At 41.9% G+C, this 16,528-nt stretch overlaps 1 protein-coding gene across 4 annotated transcripts; it reads right to left on the reverse strand.

Moving 5' to 3' along the window:
* Positions 1-11,957: 11,957 nt before the first annotated feature.
* LOC143650569 (CD209 antigen-like protein 2) lies at positions 11,958-15,829 on the reverse strand. 4 transcript variants are annotated; one of them, XM_077121501.1, is made up of 7 exons: positions 15,722-15,829; positions 15,106-15,186; positions 14,888-14,974; positions 14,163-14,240; positions 13,787-13,938; positions 13,201-13,313; positions 11,958-13,107 (listed from the first exon to the last, which is right to left on the reverse strand). In XM_077121501.1, the coding sequence occupies exons 2-7, from the start codon at positions 15,164-15,166 to the stop codon at positions 12,966-12,968; spliced, it is 633 nt and encodes a 210-aa protein (XP_076977616.1). In that variant the 5' UTR covers positions 15,167-15,186; positions 15,722-15,829; the 3' UTR covers positions 11,958-12,965. The 4 variants fall into 4 exon arrangements, with proteins under 4 accessions (XP_076977616.1, XP_076977615.1, XP_076977613.1 ...); XM_077121500.1 differs by lacking the exon at positions 15,722-15,829 and adding an exon at positions 15,344-15,444 and having other exon boundaries at positions 15,106-15,183; XM_077121498.1 differs by lacking the exon at positions 15,722-15,829 and adding an exon at positions 15,344-15,438.
* Positions 15,830-16,528: the final 699 nt, after the last annotated feature.

The following is a 16,528-nucleotide window of genomic DNA, read 5'->3' on the forward strand; positions in this document are numbered from 1 at the left end:
AGGACACCCCAATCTGGAAGTTACTGGAGGCAGAGAAACCTTAAGGGGGAAAAGGGAAAACTGTATTGCTGTTATACAAGGTGAGCTCCAGGGCTGAAAGTTATCATGAAAAAGGGCACTGAGAAAATCATACCACTGGGCAGGGAAAATACGCACACACACAAAAAAACAAACATATCGCCCAAGACATCCCAAGAAAAAGTAGAGGAAAGGAAATCTCATGGAGGTGAAATTATCGCAATAAAAGGGCAATATCAAAAGTTGTACTGCATGCCCAGGTTAAGAACAGGTTCAGAAAACCCCATAAAATCTGAATTATAAGCTTGACAAGATGTTGAAGAAGAGGTTTAACATTTAGCCAATCTATAATAAATCCCTACGCAGTAAGGAGAAACTGATTTTCAGAGTTAGCACACAAAAATAATCTGTTGCCAGGACATCAACAAAAAGTCACAAGATTTACTAAGAAACAGGAAGATGTGGCTCCTTCAAGAGAACACATTAAAACTTTAGGGGAAACAAAAACTTAAGAACAACTAATTAAAGAAGTTCTAACAAATCTCCCACATCAATTCAAGGAACTGAAAAAAAATATGGATAGAAATAAACTAAACATGGATATAGAGCCAAAGGATATTGAGAAGGCTACGTGTGAAGAAAAAGAAGAATTTGAAAGTTTAAAAGAACCATAAAGGCCCCTAAAGAGTGAGATAGAAAAGTCAAATGGGATGGTGGAGTTATACAGAGAAGGTCGGATTTAACAGAGAGTATGATTGCTGAATCATTATATTGATATTTCTTTTAGCCTCCAGTATCTTAGAGCAGCTAGAAGTAAAAGCCTAAAATTGTGGAATTATAACCCAAACCAAACTCTGAAATATGTTCTACAACTAATTGTTGTGCTGTGCTTTGAAATGTATTGCTTTTTTAATAAATGTTATTTTTCACAAAAAAGGAAAAAAAGGTCTATTGCAATGATAAAAAAATATATATAGCTATTTATTCCTTCTAGCCTCCATTGTCCTGGAGCAGCTAGAAGGAAAAATCTGAGATGATGGAATGGTAGCCCATGACAAACTCTGGGATCTGTCCTGTAACTACTTTGTGCTTTGTAAGCTAATACTTTTTTCTTTCTTTTGTTTTGTATATATATTACATTATACAATAAAAAATTTTTTTAAAAAAAAGAACCATAAAGGAAAAAACAAAAAATAAAATAAAAATAAAAAACCATATCGAACTTATGGGGATGAAAAACACAATGATATATATATACTAGACAGGTTTAGTTCTTAGGCCATAAAAGACATTGTGGAGTGACACCATCAACATGATGATATGAGACTCCCTCGGGAAAGCCTTCCACAGAATCATCTAGTAAAAGGACGAATCTTGCCTGCTTGCATCTCTGGAGTATGATAGGGACTGCAGAAACACAAATACTGCATTGAAGAAAAAGAAAAATAGACACCAAAATCAGATGGGAGATTCGTGTTCCTGACCCAGCAGTGTGGATCCCTTCCCCTTTCTCAGTCCCGCTCAACCTGGGAGTCACACAGAAGCAGCATGGCCTGGGTCCCTCCTGCCGTGGATGCTGACCTTACAACCACTGACGGCAGCACCTTAGAGCCCCACTGTGATACTTAGGTTCAGGTGTCAACCTGGCCAGGTGATGATACCCTGTTGTTCTGTGGCTGTGGACTTAAATCATCAGTGTGTGAAATTCATCTATTGCTGATTGCATATGCAGTTGGCTAAGGGGAGTGCCTTCTGCAGTGAATGAGGTTTAATTTAATCAGCTGGAGACTTAAAAGAGAGGGATCAGAAGAAAGCTCAGCAGCTCATTATACCTCATCTCAGCATTCGGGGCTCAGCCCAGACGTCTGGAGATGCAGAATGGAATCATCCCTGAGAAAGCCGTTGGAACCCAGAAGCCAGGAGAGAAGGCCAGCAGATGTCATCATGTGCCTTCCCATGTGATGGAGAAACTCAGATGAAAGCTAGCTGTCTTTCCTCTGAAGAACTATAAATTTGTAATAAATCCCCTTATGAAAAGCCAATCCATCTCTGGTGTGTTGCATTCTGGCAGCTCTAGAAAACTAAAATACCCGCATATCCAGGCACAGGGACTCAAGCCTGCAGAGACCCAGAAGGCAGTGGTATGATATATTTAAGGTACTAAAAGGGAAGAACTGCTAGCCCAAAATTCTTTATCTGGCAAAACTGTCCTTTTGAAACAAGGGAAAGTTTAAAATATTCACAGATGAACAGAAACTGAGAGAGTTCATCACCAAGATCTACAAGAATTGCTAAAGGGAGTTCTTCGGGTGGAAAGGAAAAGAAAGGAGGGAGTGGCTTGGGGTAGTGTGAGGAAGTAAGATTTCAGTAAAGGCGACTACATGGGTAAATGAAGAACCCAGTAGTACTGTATGTTCAGTATATAGCTCCATTTTTATTTCCATTAAGGATTAGAATACAATGGAATAAGAAATAATCATATTCCCTACAATGACTGTGCAAAATATAAAGAGGTAATGAGTGACAAAAAAAAAAAATATATATATATATATATAAAGTGAAAATGGAGGGATATAGTGGCAGAGAATGTGTATGCTATTGACTTTAAGTTGATATCTTTTCAAATTAGTGGATTATAGACTTAGGTTGCTTAATACAAATCCCAGGGTAACCACAAAGAAAATATTTTTAAAATATACAGAAATGATGAGAAATTTTGGGGGAAGATGGCAGCATAGGAAGCTTTAGGACTCAGTCCTTCCACCAAAACAGTTAATAAATAGGCAGGAACTGTCCAAAGCAGCTATTTTAAAACTCCAAAGTTCAAAAGAACATTGTACAATATCCAAGGGAGAGCAGGAGGAAGAAACTGGTAAGTTATGGCAAAGAATGGTAAATTGCTTTCTCTATACCATGGCTAACAGTGCCTATTCTCCAGTCTTGTGGCATATAACCATGAGGTCCAGTCCCTGGCTGGCAGCTGGTGACAGAAAGGGATTATGATTAGCAAATTCAGATCACTGGGTACTGGCCCTGAGGGCAGCTATTATTTCATCTTACCCCGGACAAAGTGGTGGTAGGCATTGTTTCAACCCTCTCCAGATGGGGGCAGAGGCAGTGGAGATTTAAAGAGGCAGCGCTTACTCAGGGTTGTGGGGGAAAGTTAGCTGAAGAGCTACATGTGCTGTGCAGGCCAGGAAAGCTCAGCTTTGGGGAACTATCAGAGAAGTTCTTGGCTCACTTCTGATCCCCTCCACAGGGCACTTTGTGGGTCCTTGTGCTGGTTTGAAAGGAAGGATGCCCCCTAGAAAAGCCATGTTTGGATCGAAATCCCATTTAATGAAGGTGGAGTAGTCCCTATTCAACACTGTATGTTTGAAACTGTAATCAGATCATCTCCCTGGATGATGTAATTTAGTTGAGAGTGGCTGTTACAGTGGATTAGGTGATGACATGTCTCCACCCATTTCGGTGGGTCTTGATTGGTTTATTGGAGTCCTATAAAAGAGGAAACATTTTGGAGAATCGGAGATTCAGAGAGAGCAGAGAATGCTGCAGCACCATGAATCAGAGAGTCCACCAGCCAGTGACCTTTGGAGATGAGGAAGGAAAATGCCTCTCGGGGAGCTTCTTGAAACAGGAAGCCAGGAGAAGAAGCTAGCAGATGACACTGTGTTCACCATGTGCCCTTCCAGATGAGAGAGGAACCCTGACTGTGTTCACCATGTACCTTTCCAGATGAGAGAGAAACCTTGACTGTGTTCGCCATGTGCCCTTCCGCTTGAGAAAGAAACCCTGAACTTCATCCTTCTTGAACAAAGGTATCTTTTCCCTGGATGCCTTAGATTGGACATTTCTACAGACTTGCTTGAATTGGGACATTTTCTCGGCCTTAGAACTGTAAGCTAGCAACTTATTAAATTCCCCTTTCAAAAAGCCATTCTGATTCTGGTATATTGCATTCCGGCAGCTAGCAAACTAAAACAGTCCTTGACCGTGTTTTGGTTGGAAAAGACTGAATTGGGAAAATACTCCCCAGATGACCCTCCTCCCAGAATTTGCCCTCCAGGCAAAAACAGCCTAAGATAATGAAAGGAATATAAAAAACTACAGAGGTGGACAGTCCAGAACAAAGTTCTGCCAGCTTCAGATACCAGGAGAACAGGGTTTGTCCCCTGGGAAACAGTGAGGACAATCAAAATTCTTTAAACGGGGGAACTCCAAAGAACTAAAAAGCAAGAAATAGAGACCCAGTAAGACAGAGAAAACCCTGCACAGTGCATTCACTTTGGGCAAACCCTCCTGATGGAGAACTGCAGCTCAAGAAAAGCTCTTTCTTATCACCAGCTGGTCACAAAACCAAGAAATGGTCATCTGAGGGAGTAAATCCCAGAGTTAACATTTTTAAGTATTAAAATGTACAGTGTACAAGAAAATAAGTAGAAGACAAACAAAAAAAAATGGGAAATTCTCCAAAGGAAGAGGACAAAAATCCAGAAAACACCAACAAAGAAAACAAACTGTGGACACTCTGGACAAAGACTTTTGTTTTAAAAATTACCTTCAATATGTTCAGGGAGATGAAGGAAAATACAGAGAAAAGAACTGAAAGATGTCAGGAAAACAATGAACGAACAATAAGAAAGTCTAAAGAAGGAGATAGAAATTCTAAAAAGGAACCGAGCAGAACCACTGGCGTTGAAGAACACAGTAAGTGAAATGAAAAAATGCCCAGGATGGTTTCAAGAGCAGAGGGGAGCTGTCATTTGCACACTTTAAATGTTTCACAATGGACGGAGGTGGCCTAAGGGTATAACAACTGAGGAATGGAAGGGGAAACCGTGGTGTGTTTATGAAACAGGCAAGAAGGAATGATGTTGTGAGGCACGCAACTAGATGAGTGAAGTTTAAGGCCTGTATATTAAATGAAATGAAAGAAACAGGAAGACAAATATTATCATTCCTCACTCATATGGATGGACTATAATGTACAAGTTCAGTGAATCGAAGTCGAGAGCATGGGTTGTCAGGTTGGGGCCTACCGTAAAGGTTCCTAGATTGTAAGCTCTTCTAGCAGTCACATATATTCAGGAGTTGAAACTTATTTCTAAATTCTGACATACTGAGCTGTTTGTATGTAACCTGGTCCTTCCCAGAAACTTCGGGTATTTATGTGACACCTGAGACTTAGAGTTAACACTCTGAAGCTATGAAAGTCAGCATTACCCCATTCAGCAACTGTTTAAAAAGTTGGGAAAGTGATCAGACTTCTATTAGAGATATGAATGAAGCTGATCTGGATAGGACTAAGATAAATCCAAATTCAGAATAAAGGATGATATGGTCTATATATATATATTTTTTTTTTCACATGGGCAGGCACCGGGAATCGAACCCGGGTCCTCAGACATGGCAGGCAAGCATTCTTGCCTGCTGAGCCACCATGGCCCGCCCTGGTCTATATTTTAAAGCTTCAACTTCTCTATAAGACCAAAGGGAAAGATGTTTATTTGGTGCAAAATTTATATTTCAGGTTGTACGTTACCTAATTTAACTTGTATGGTCAGTTTAATTGAACACCTTAAGTACATGGAATCTTGAATAGGGCATGAGACCTTATTGGTCTATACAGGTTAGTGTGACGCCTGATATATTCCAGAGTAATTTGGTCAGTGAGTAAAGAAGTATTTTCAAAGTCCCCATCAGGGACTGGGAGAAAGGAAGGAATATTCAACTTCCCATTTGGAGAATTTCTGATATTCTCACAAGCAATGGGAAGAACCAAATCAGTAGGCAAAGCTCTTGATCTTGGGATTTGCCCCTATGAAATTTATTCCTGCAAAAGAGAGGCTGGGCCTGCTTATGGTTATGCCTAAGAGTCACCCCATAGAACCTCTTTTGTTGCTCAGATGTGGCCCCTCTCTCTAAACCAATTCAGCAGGTGAACTCACTGCCCTCCCCACCATGTGGGACATGATTCTCAAGGGTATAAATTTCCTTGGCAACGTGGGGCAGGACTTACAGAATGAGCTGGGACCTGACATCATGGGATTGAGGAAGCTTTTGTCACCAAAAGGGAGAAGAGAGAAATGAGACAAAATAAAGTCTCCGTGGCTGAGAGATTTCAAACAGAGTTGAAAGGCTATCTTGGAGGTTATTCTTACATGTTGTATAGTTACCCCTTTTAGTCTATGGTGTATTGGAGTGGCTGGAGGGAAGTACCTGAAACTGTTGAGCTGTGTTCCAGTAGCCTTGATTCTTAAGACAATTGTATAACAATACAGCCTTTACAATGTGACTGTGTGATTGGGAAAACCTTGTGTCTGATTCTCCTTTTATCCAGGGTATGGAAAAATGAGTGAAAAATAAGGATGAAAATTAAATAAATAATAGGGGGAGAATAAAGGGTAAAAAATTGGGTAGATTGAAATTCTGGTGGTCAATGAGAGGGAGAGGTAAGGGGTATGGTATGTATGAGTTTTTTTCTTTTTTCTTTTTATTTCTTTTTCTGGAGTGATGCAAATGTTCTAAAAATGATCATGGTGATGAATACACAACTATGTGATGATATTGTGAGCCATTGATTGTGCACCATGTATGGACTGTATGTGTGTGAAGATTTCTCAATAAAAATTTTTTTAGAAAAAAATGTGTTAGGTACAAGGGAGTCACAATTACATCAAGTTCCAATTTCTCATCAGAAAGCCTGGAGGCAAGAAGGCAGCGGATTGAAATACTGAACATGCTAAAGAAAAACAACTGCCAGCCAAGAATTTTACGTCCAGTGAGACTCTTTCGCAAACAAGGGACAGATCGATACATTCTCAGATAAACAATAGCTGAGGGAATTCATCACCACCAGACCTGTCCTATATGAAATGCTAAAGGGAACTCTTCAGGCTGAAAGGAAAAGACACTGGACAACAATTCAAAGCAGCATAAGAAATAAAGACCTGAGGTAAAGATAATCATTTCAGGTAATTATAAATGCCAGTATCATTGTATTGTATTGTTTGGTATAACTACACTTCTTACTTTCTGCAGGTGCTAAAACACAAATGCATAATAAGTAATTATAAATCTATGTTTTTGGACATACAATGTACAAAGACATAAGTACAAAAGATAGTTGGGGGAACAGAGGGGTATAAGAAAGTTTATATGGATGCTATTGAAGTTAAGTTTGTATCAAATCAAATATGATTGTTATATATTTAGGATATTAAATTTTAACCCTATGGTAACCACAAGGAAAACAGATGAAAAATATATCTAGATAGAAATGACAAGATACTCAATGTGGCACAAAACAAGAAAGCAAATAATTTTTAAAGTAGGCTTTAGCAGAAGTTATGGATAAAAAAAGGCATAAGACATATAATAGTTTAATAGCAAAAGGACAGAAGAAAGACTTGTATTATCAGTAGTGACTTTAAATGTAAATGGATTAAATTATCCAGTCAAAAGGCAGAAATTGGCAGAATGGATAAAAATCATGACCCAGTGATATGATGTCTGCAAGAGACTCATGTTAAAGTCAAAGATACAAGTAGGTTGACAGTGAAAGGATGGAAAAAAATATATCATGCAAGTAATAATCAAAAGAGAGCTGGGGTGGTTATATTACTATCAGATAAATTAGACTTTAAGTAAAAAACAGTCATTACATACATAAAGGGGGCAATTCAACAGGAAGATGTAACGATTATAAATATACATGTACCTAACAGCAGAGCCCCAAAATAATTAAAGCAAATGCTGACAGATTGGAAGACATAAATTGACACTTCTACATTAGTAGTAGGAGACTTTAACATACCACTTTCTTTTTTTTAATTTTTTTAATTAATTTTTAAAATTTTAAAAAATATAACAAGAAAGAAACACAAACATTCTTAACATATAATCATTCTGTTCTACATATATAATCAGTAATTCACAATATCATCACATAGTTGCATATTCATCATCATGATCATTTCTTAGAACTTAACATACCACTTTCAATAATAGTTAGAACATCTGGTCAGAAGATCAATAAGGAAGTGCAGGACTTGAATGGTACACTAAATCAAGGAGACACAACAGATAGATAGAGAACACAGCACCCAATGAAAACAGAATACACATTCATCGCATATGAATCATTTTCCAGGATAAATCACATTTGGGGTCACAAAATAAGTTTCAATAAATTCAAAACTATTGAAATCATATAGTATGTCTCCTCCGACTGCAACAGGATGAAGCTAGAAATTAAAAACAGAGGGAGAAAGGGAAGATTCTTAAATATGTGGAGATTAAGCAACATACTCTTAAGCAACCTATGGATTAAAGATGAACTCAGAAGCAAAATTAGGAAATGTCTGGGGTGAATGAAAATGAAAATACAGGATACCAAAACTCATGCAATGCAGAGAAGGCAGTGTTGAAAAAGCAATTCATAGCTCTACATTCTCACACCAAAAAAGAAGAAAGACTTCAAATCAGAGACCTAACCTTGAAGAACCAGAAAGAAAGGAGCACTAAACCCCAAAGCAAGCAGGAAGAATAGAATAACAAAGACTAGAGTGGAGATAGATGCAATACTAAACAAGAAAACGACAGAATCAACCAAACAAAAAATTGGTTTGTTGAAAAGATCAACAAAATTGACAAACTGTTAGCAAGACTGACATGGAAAAAAGAGAGAGGGTACAAATAGCAAAAATCAGAAATGAAAAGGGGGGGACATTACTACCAACCTGGCTGAAATAAAAATGACTGTAAGTGAATACTATGAACTATATGCCAATAAATTAGATACCCTAGTTGAAATGGACACATTTCTTAGAAGCGCACAAACTATATACACTGACTCAAGAGTATCTCAACAAAGTAAAGAGATTAAATCAGTCATCAGAAACCTCCAAAAAAAAAGAAAAGCCCAGGACCGGCTTCAAAGGGGAGTTCTACTAAATATCCCAAGAAGAATCAACTCCAATTCTGCACAAATTCTTCTTAAAAATTGAAGAGAAGGGAACACTCCTTAACTCATTCTACAAGGCCAAAGTCATCCTCATACCTAAGCTAGATAAAGATACTAGAAAAGAAATCTATAGACCAATATGTCTTATGAATATAGATGCAAAAATCTTCAACAAAATACTAGCAACCAAATCCAACAGCAAATTGAAAGAATTATGCACCAAGATCGAGTGGGATTTATCCCAGACATGCAAGGGTGGCTCAACATAAGAAAATCAATTAATATAATGCACCATATTAAGAGAATGAAGGAGAAAAACCACATGATCATCTCAAATGATGCAGAAAATGCATTAGAGACAATACAGTATCCTTTCTTGATAAAAAATCCTTGAAACCCTAGGAAAATAAGGAGACTTCTTCAGTATGATAAAAGGCATATATGGGGCGGGCCACGGTGGCTCAGCAAGCAGAGTTCTCGCCTCCCGTGCCAGAGACATGGGTTCGATTCCCGGTGCCTGCCCATGCCAAACAAAGAAAGAAAGAAAAGCATATATGAAAAGCCCACAGCCAACAGACTGCTTAATGGTGAAAGATTAATAAAGGGTAAATATGAAAAGCTCACTATAACATCATACACAGTGATGAAAGACTGAAAGCTTTCCCTCTAAGGTTCAGAACAAGAATGCCTACTGTCACCAGTGTTAATCAGCATTGTACTGGAATTTCTAGCCAGATCAATTAGGCAAGGGGAAAAAAAAAACACCCAAATTGGAAAAGAAGAAGTAAAACTTTTCCTCTTAGCAGAGGACAAGCTGAAATACATAGAAAGCCCCAAAACAATCTACAACAGAGCTACTAGAACTAATAAACTCAGCAAAGTGACAGGGTAATAAGATCAACATGCAAAAATCAGCAGTATTTCTGTACACTAGTAATGAAAAATATGAAGAGGAAATTTTTTTAAAAATTCCATTTATGACAACAACTAAAAGGATCAAATATCCAGGAATAAATTTAACCAAGGATGTAAAGGACTTAAACACAGAAAACTACCAAACGTTGCTAAATGAATCAAAGAAGACCTAAGTAAATGGAAGGACAGTCCATGCTCACAGACTGGAAGACTAAATACTGCCAAGATGTCAGTTCTATCCAAAGTGATTTACAGAGTCAATGCAATCCTAATCAAAACTTCAACACCGCCCCGCCCGCACAGATCCCCAGCCAGAAGAAGCAGAATGGAAAAAAAGAAGGGATATTGGGAAGGCTGGTGATGGCTAAGTGATGATGTTACAGGAATTGGCTTATGTGATTGCAGGTATGGGCAAGTCCAAATTCTGTACAGCAGTTCTCAAGCTGGAAACTCCGATGAAGATTTCTAATGGATTCCCCAGGAGAAGCTGGCTGGCTGAGAAGAATGTAGAGAAAGAAAGGAAATTGTGAAGGCTGCTGATGAGTAAGTGATGGTGTTACAGCTCAACTCTGCAAGTAAAATCATTATCCTACCGCCTACATGGGAAATGACATCCAGGGGTGAAAGTCTCCCTGATAATGTGGGACATGACTCCCAGGGATGACCTTGGCCCTGGCACCGTGGGATCAACAATGCCTTCCTGACCAAAAGAGGGAAAGGAAATGTAACAAAGTAAGGTATCAGTGGCTAAGAGAGCTCAAATAGAGTTGAGAGGCTATTGGAGGCTACTCTTAAGCAAACTTCAGCTAGATATTGCTAATTACCACAGTTTGCCAAACCCCAACAAAACCATTTCTATTAAACCCAAAGAACACTTAGGGCTCTATCTCAGATGCTACAAAAGTTTCACACACTAAGATTACTCTTCAGAAACCTACAACTTCCAGATGGGTTCCTAGGCCAGATAAGTCCTGAAACCCAGACGGGGTAGCCTCTTCAAGAACAACAACTAGTTCCATCTCTCAATCCCATATTATTGACATCCCTTTCCAACATGAAAAAGAGAATGGGCACAGCCCAAATACCCCTAAAGATTGAGAGAAGGATCGAAGGATCAAATGAGAAAGGAATTATAACAGAGAAGATAGGATTTAACAAATGAGTGTGACTGCTGATATTTCTTTTAGTCTCAGTGTCTTGGAGTAGCTAGAAGGAAAAACCTTAAAGTGTGGAACTGTAACCCATACCAAGCTCTGAAAACTGTACTAAAACTACTTGTTACAATGTACTTTAAAATTTATTGCTTTTTGTATATATGTTATATTTCACAATAAAAAATGTTTAAAAAAAAAAGTCAACACCCTTCTTTCCAGAAGTGGAAAAACTAATTATCAAAATTTTATGAGAGGGCAAACAGCCCCAAAAAGCCAAGAGCATCTTGAAAATGAAGAGCAAAATCAGAGGAGTCACATCCTAATTTTAAAACTTATTACAAAGCTACAGTGGACAAAACAGCATCGTCCTGACACAAGGCAGATGTATAGACAATGGAATAGAATTGAGAGTTCAGAACCAGAACCTCACATCTGCGGCTAATTGATTTTTGACAAGGTGCCAAGTCCACTCAATTAGGAAAGAATAGTCTCTTCAACAGATGGCAGTAGGAAAATCTGATGTCCCAATGCAAAAGAGAAGGGGGGCCCTTATCTCACACCATATTAAAAAATCAACTCAAAATGGATCAAGGACCTACATATAAGAACCAGGACTATAAAACTCCTAGAAATAAATGTAGAGAAGCATCTTTAGAACCTTGTGTTAGCCAATGGTTTCTTAGACTTAACACCAAAAGCACTAGCAACGAAAGAATAAAATAGATAAATGGGACCTCATCCGAATTTAAAACTTATGAACATCACATGACATCATCATGAAAGTAAAATACAACCTATAGACTTGAAGAAAGCATTTTTAAACCACATTTCTGATAAGTGTTTAATACCCAGAATGTATAAAGAATTTCTATAACTCAACAATAAAAACACAAACAACCAAATCAAAAAATTGGCAAAAGATTTTAATAGACATTTCTCCCAAGAAGATACACAATGGCCAATAAGCTCATGAAGAGATGCTCAACATCATTAGTCATTAAGGAAATGAAAATCCAAACCACATTAACATACCACTTCACATCCACTCTAGAATGGCTACTATTTAAAAAATGAAAAAAGCAAGTGTTGGAAAGAACGCGAAGAAATAGAAACACTTACTCACTGCTGGCTGGAATGTAAAATACTGCAAACTGCGAAAAGCAAGTTGGTAGTTCCTCAGAAAGTTAAGCATAGAAAAAAAATACCATATGACCCAGCATTCCCGCTTCTGGGTATATACTCAGAAGCACTGAAAGCAAAAATAAAATAAAATAAAGAATTGAAAGCAGGGACTCCATCAGATAATTTCACATTGATTTTTGTGGTGGCATTATGCACAATACCAGAGGATGGAAGCAACCTGTTTTCGTTTCCTGGTCTGCTCAAAGCAAATACCATGAAATGAGTCAGGTTAAACAGGGGAATTTTTAAATTATGGTCTTGAGGCTAAGGGAAATCCAAATCAAGGCATCATCAAGACAATACTTTCTCCACAAAGACTGTGGCATTCTCAGGTTGGCTGCCAGCAATCCTTGGCTCCTCTGTCACATGTCAAGGCACAGGGCGGCATGTGCTGGTTTCTCCCTTCTCTTCCAGGTCCTACTGGTAGGCCAGCTTCTGACTGCCCCTCTGTGCCTTTCTTGCTCTCCTGTCTGAATTCATTCTGCTTATAAAGGACTCCATAATAGGATTAAGACCCATCCTGTCTGAGCCGGGTATAGCATATGGAGGGATGGGGTCTCTGAGTAGAAGGGGGTCTTGGGGTCTCTCTCAGCATCTTAAAGACCTCAGTTCAGGTGGCACATGGAAACTCACCAAAAGGGAACCCAGAAGGGGGTTGGGACTGGAGGGCAGCGGGCAGATGCACACCAAAGTTGCCCAGTGTCTGTAGACTGTGGGAGCAGAGGTCATCAGACACCAGGGCAAGGACTAGACGGCTTCTCACAGGTCCAGAAATTTTCTGCTGTACATCTGTTGTCATTCCAGCCGTCGTTGGTCAGTTCCACACAGTCTTCGTCCCCGTGGTTGTTAGGTTCCCCTTCCATCCAGAAGCTACAAACAACACGAGAGCCATGAGACCCCTGGATTGGGGTGTGGGTCTTTCCTCTGCTCACCCCGCTCTGGGATATCGTCTCTGGGGGTCACCTGAGCTGGAGGGGGCTGTCGTCCACCCAGCGCCAGGAACCTTCGTTGTGGTGGTCACTGAGGCCAATCCAGATCCTGTTATTTCTTCTGACGTTCCAGAACCTTAGGAATGTCTGTGGGAATGAAAGGAGGACATCAGGAAGATGATCCCCCAACACCAACACCCTCAGCTCTGCCCATTTCCCCAGAGCCCCATGCCTCTTGCTGGATGGAAGTTTTTTTCTGCAGTCTGCCCTACAGGCCCCAGTTGGGCTGGATGTATTCACGGGCCTGCATGCTGCAGATGCATGCTAACGTGAATACACAGGTGGAAATGTGTTAACCTGGGCCTCAGTTCATTTGCATGTCCGAGGAGGGATCATATATGGTCCCTTTCTGTCGAGGGGCTCCACTCAGAAGCATTCCCTTCCCACATGACCACCCCAAGTCCACTATGGTCCCTCTTCCAGGAAGCCTTCCCTGATTACATCACTTCCCAAGCTGCCCACCAGGCCTCTGTCTCTCAGAGAGCAAAGGAAAATGGTGGAAGACTATTGGATGACCAGTTGCATGGCCCAGCCCCAGGTAGAAAGCCTGCCTGGCCCACCTGCTCCTCGGTATTGTTGATGATCACCAGTTGGGCTCCCATCTCCTTGCAGGCAGCAATGGACATTTTCCAGATTCCCTGGGTCTGGGAGAAGAAGTAGCAGGTTCCCTGGAAGAACTCCCAGTTCCAGGGGCAGGGACGGCACAGGCCCGCTGGGGATGAGAGGTGGGGCTGAGATAGACAGGTCACTCGGCTCCTGGGCCCCCGACACCTACATCCAGTCTCAGTAACCTGTGTTCAGGTGTCAACACAGTGCTCCAGACACCCATGAGAATGAGCCCAGCTCTGCTATGCCCTCCTCAGGCTGCCAGTCATACACAGATGCCAGTCCCTCCCAGAGGCCTCCACCCCACCCCAACCTGGGGGTCAGACTGACTCAGTGTGGCATTCATCCAGGTCAGCTGCTGGTGGATGTCTTCCAGCTCTGAGTGTATCTGCTTCTGAGGAATGGCCACTGGAAGAACAAGACTTCAATTATTAAGCGCCTACTGTGTAGGCTTGAGTCAGTGTGGACCCCATAGGAACATCATCTATGGCTCGCACCGTGACTGCAACAGCCCATTTTACAGACAAGAAAACTGATCCTTGGGGAGAACTTGCCAATGTTGCTAGCTCCCAGGACTGCAGTCCAGTTCCCTCCCTTCTCCCTGCCTTCCAAACCTTACCCCGAACTTGTAGAAGGACGCACAATCTCAAAGTCCTCTCCCCCGGGACCCTGGGGCCTGGCCCCTTGCCTGAACTGCGGTTCCTCTGATGATCCGAGGCCTCTCTCTGCAAGGACTGGAGGATTGTGGAGACACCGACAGAATAGAGGACCCCACTTTACGAGCTCCAGCTGTATGCCTGACCTTTTGCTGGGCCTGTCACCATAGTCTCTGAGAGTCCTATCTCTCCATGAGCTGCATTTCACAGATAAGGGAACAGGCTAATAGAGGGTCAATAACCTGCCCACAGTTGCACAGGAAGGGACGTGAAGCCCAGATGCCCCAGCCTTGGTGGGTTTAGGAGCTATGGAAAGGTCAGGGACCATCCGACAGGGAAGGCCCGAAGGGACCCAGGACTCCAAGCCCCCAGCCCCCACAGGGCCGCCCCCTGACTCACCTTGGACCAGGATGGTCACCAGGAGCCCAAAGAAGATCAGAGAAACAAGAATCAGCAGCAGAGACTGGGGGATGCGGTTCACACATCCTGCAGGACCATCAGGTGGGCAGAGCTGGTGAGCTTACGCACAGACCCTGCCGCACCATGCCCCTCCTGGAGAGGGTCTCCCAGCTGCCTGCTTCCCCAGGTCCCTGACCCTAAACCACCCACCCCAATACCTGGCAAGATCCTGTAGCGGTGGGTCTGCAGAAGTTCAGGGTCTTTCTCGGCTAATTTCATGCCCCAGAATGTCACCTCTTCTGAACCGGATGGAACACAACCCAGCTGAACTTTGAGGTCTGCTGCCCCCAAAACTAGCAGCTCAGACCACCACCACCCCAAATGCAAATACGGTCTCCCCCAGGACCCCAGAGTCCTTTCCTCCCCTGTCACTCCAGTGTTGGGGTTCAGCCTCACCAGGGCTTTTTTCCTTGGGGTCCCTCATCTCAGCCATGTTCTGTTCCTCTCAGCTCCTGCCTCTCAGCCTCCCCCCCCCCCACCCCGGACTGGGGTTTTTATAGCCCCGTGTAGACTGCTCTCTCTCTAGCTCCTCCTCCGACCCATTCCCTCCCCAACTCAGGAAAAAAAAACAAAAAACAAAGAAGAGAACAGAGGCACCACCCTCCCAGAAAAAGGAGAAGGCAGAGATAAAGTACCGGATACAGCTGGAAGAGGTGTTGATTAGGGTCAGGGAAGAAGCTGTTCCCTAAACTCTGATGCGGGAAGGGGCTCGTTCCAAGCTCTATCCAGCCCTATCTGCCCATAAGACCCTCCCCTCATCAAAGCCTCAGTTACCTCAACTGTGAAATGGGACAGCTCTCCTCCTCATCCGGTTACTGTAAATTCACAAGTAAAAAGAATTTACTTGTGGGGCAATGGCAGAAAACACCAGTAGGATGGGAAGTGATGCTGGGCAAAGGAGGAACCTACAAAGAGTGTGCTGACAAGAGACAAAACAAAGACTTAGTGGCTGAGAGATTTCAAACAGTTCACTATTAATGGGTTCAAATTGCCTATTCGAGGGATGCACATACAGCAAAACAGCACCCACTTTTTGCCAGATGACTGTTCTAGGATGCGTTACACACAGTCTCTAATTGAATCCTGAGGAAGAGAGGAGTCGCCTGGGACACCCAGAAGCTCTGCCGGCAGTCCCAGCTGGCCGTGCTGCTACTAGGAGCTGGCCTGGTACTCACAACTAGATTGCAATGTCAGACGTCAACAATTTCACAGAACGTCGGTGTCACGCAATGCCGCTCTGTGCCCAAGATGGATCAAAACAAAAGTGAGATGACCCCGTCATCATGTCTGAGCACACGTCAAACATGAGCACTGTCTGAGCTACAAATATGACCAACGTCCCCATATCCTGGCTTATAAGAATGAACCCCTTCTCCTTTTATTAATCACAGCTTTAGCCTCAGTCTTGTCTTCCCTCTTTCTAGATAAGATGTAGTAGAGTACCAGGTTATAGGGTTACCCCTTTCCCTAACAGCATCCAATTCCAGAACGCTGCTTCCTCGAAACCCCCCCCCCAAAAGCACATGACGTGCACCCAGTTCCTGAAAGTCCATTCTAACATCCTCCTGCTGAGATGCCCCA

This window comes from Tamandua tetradactyla, chromosome 11 (assembly GCF_023851605.1).
Source record: "Tamandua tetradactyla isolate mTamTet1 chromosome 11, mTamTet1.pri, whole genome shotgun sequence".
In the NCBI taxonomy this organism is placed as follows: Eukaryota; Metazoa; Chordata; class Mammalia; order Pilosa; family Myrmecophagidae; genus Tamandua; species Tamandua tetradactyla.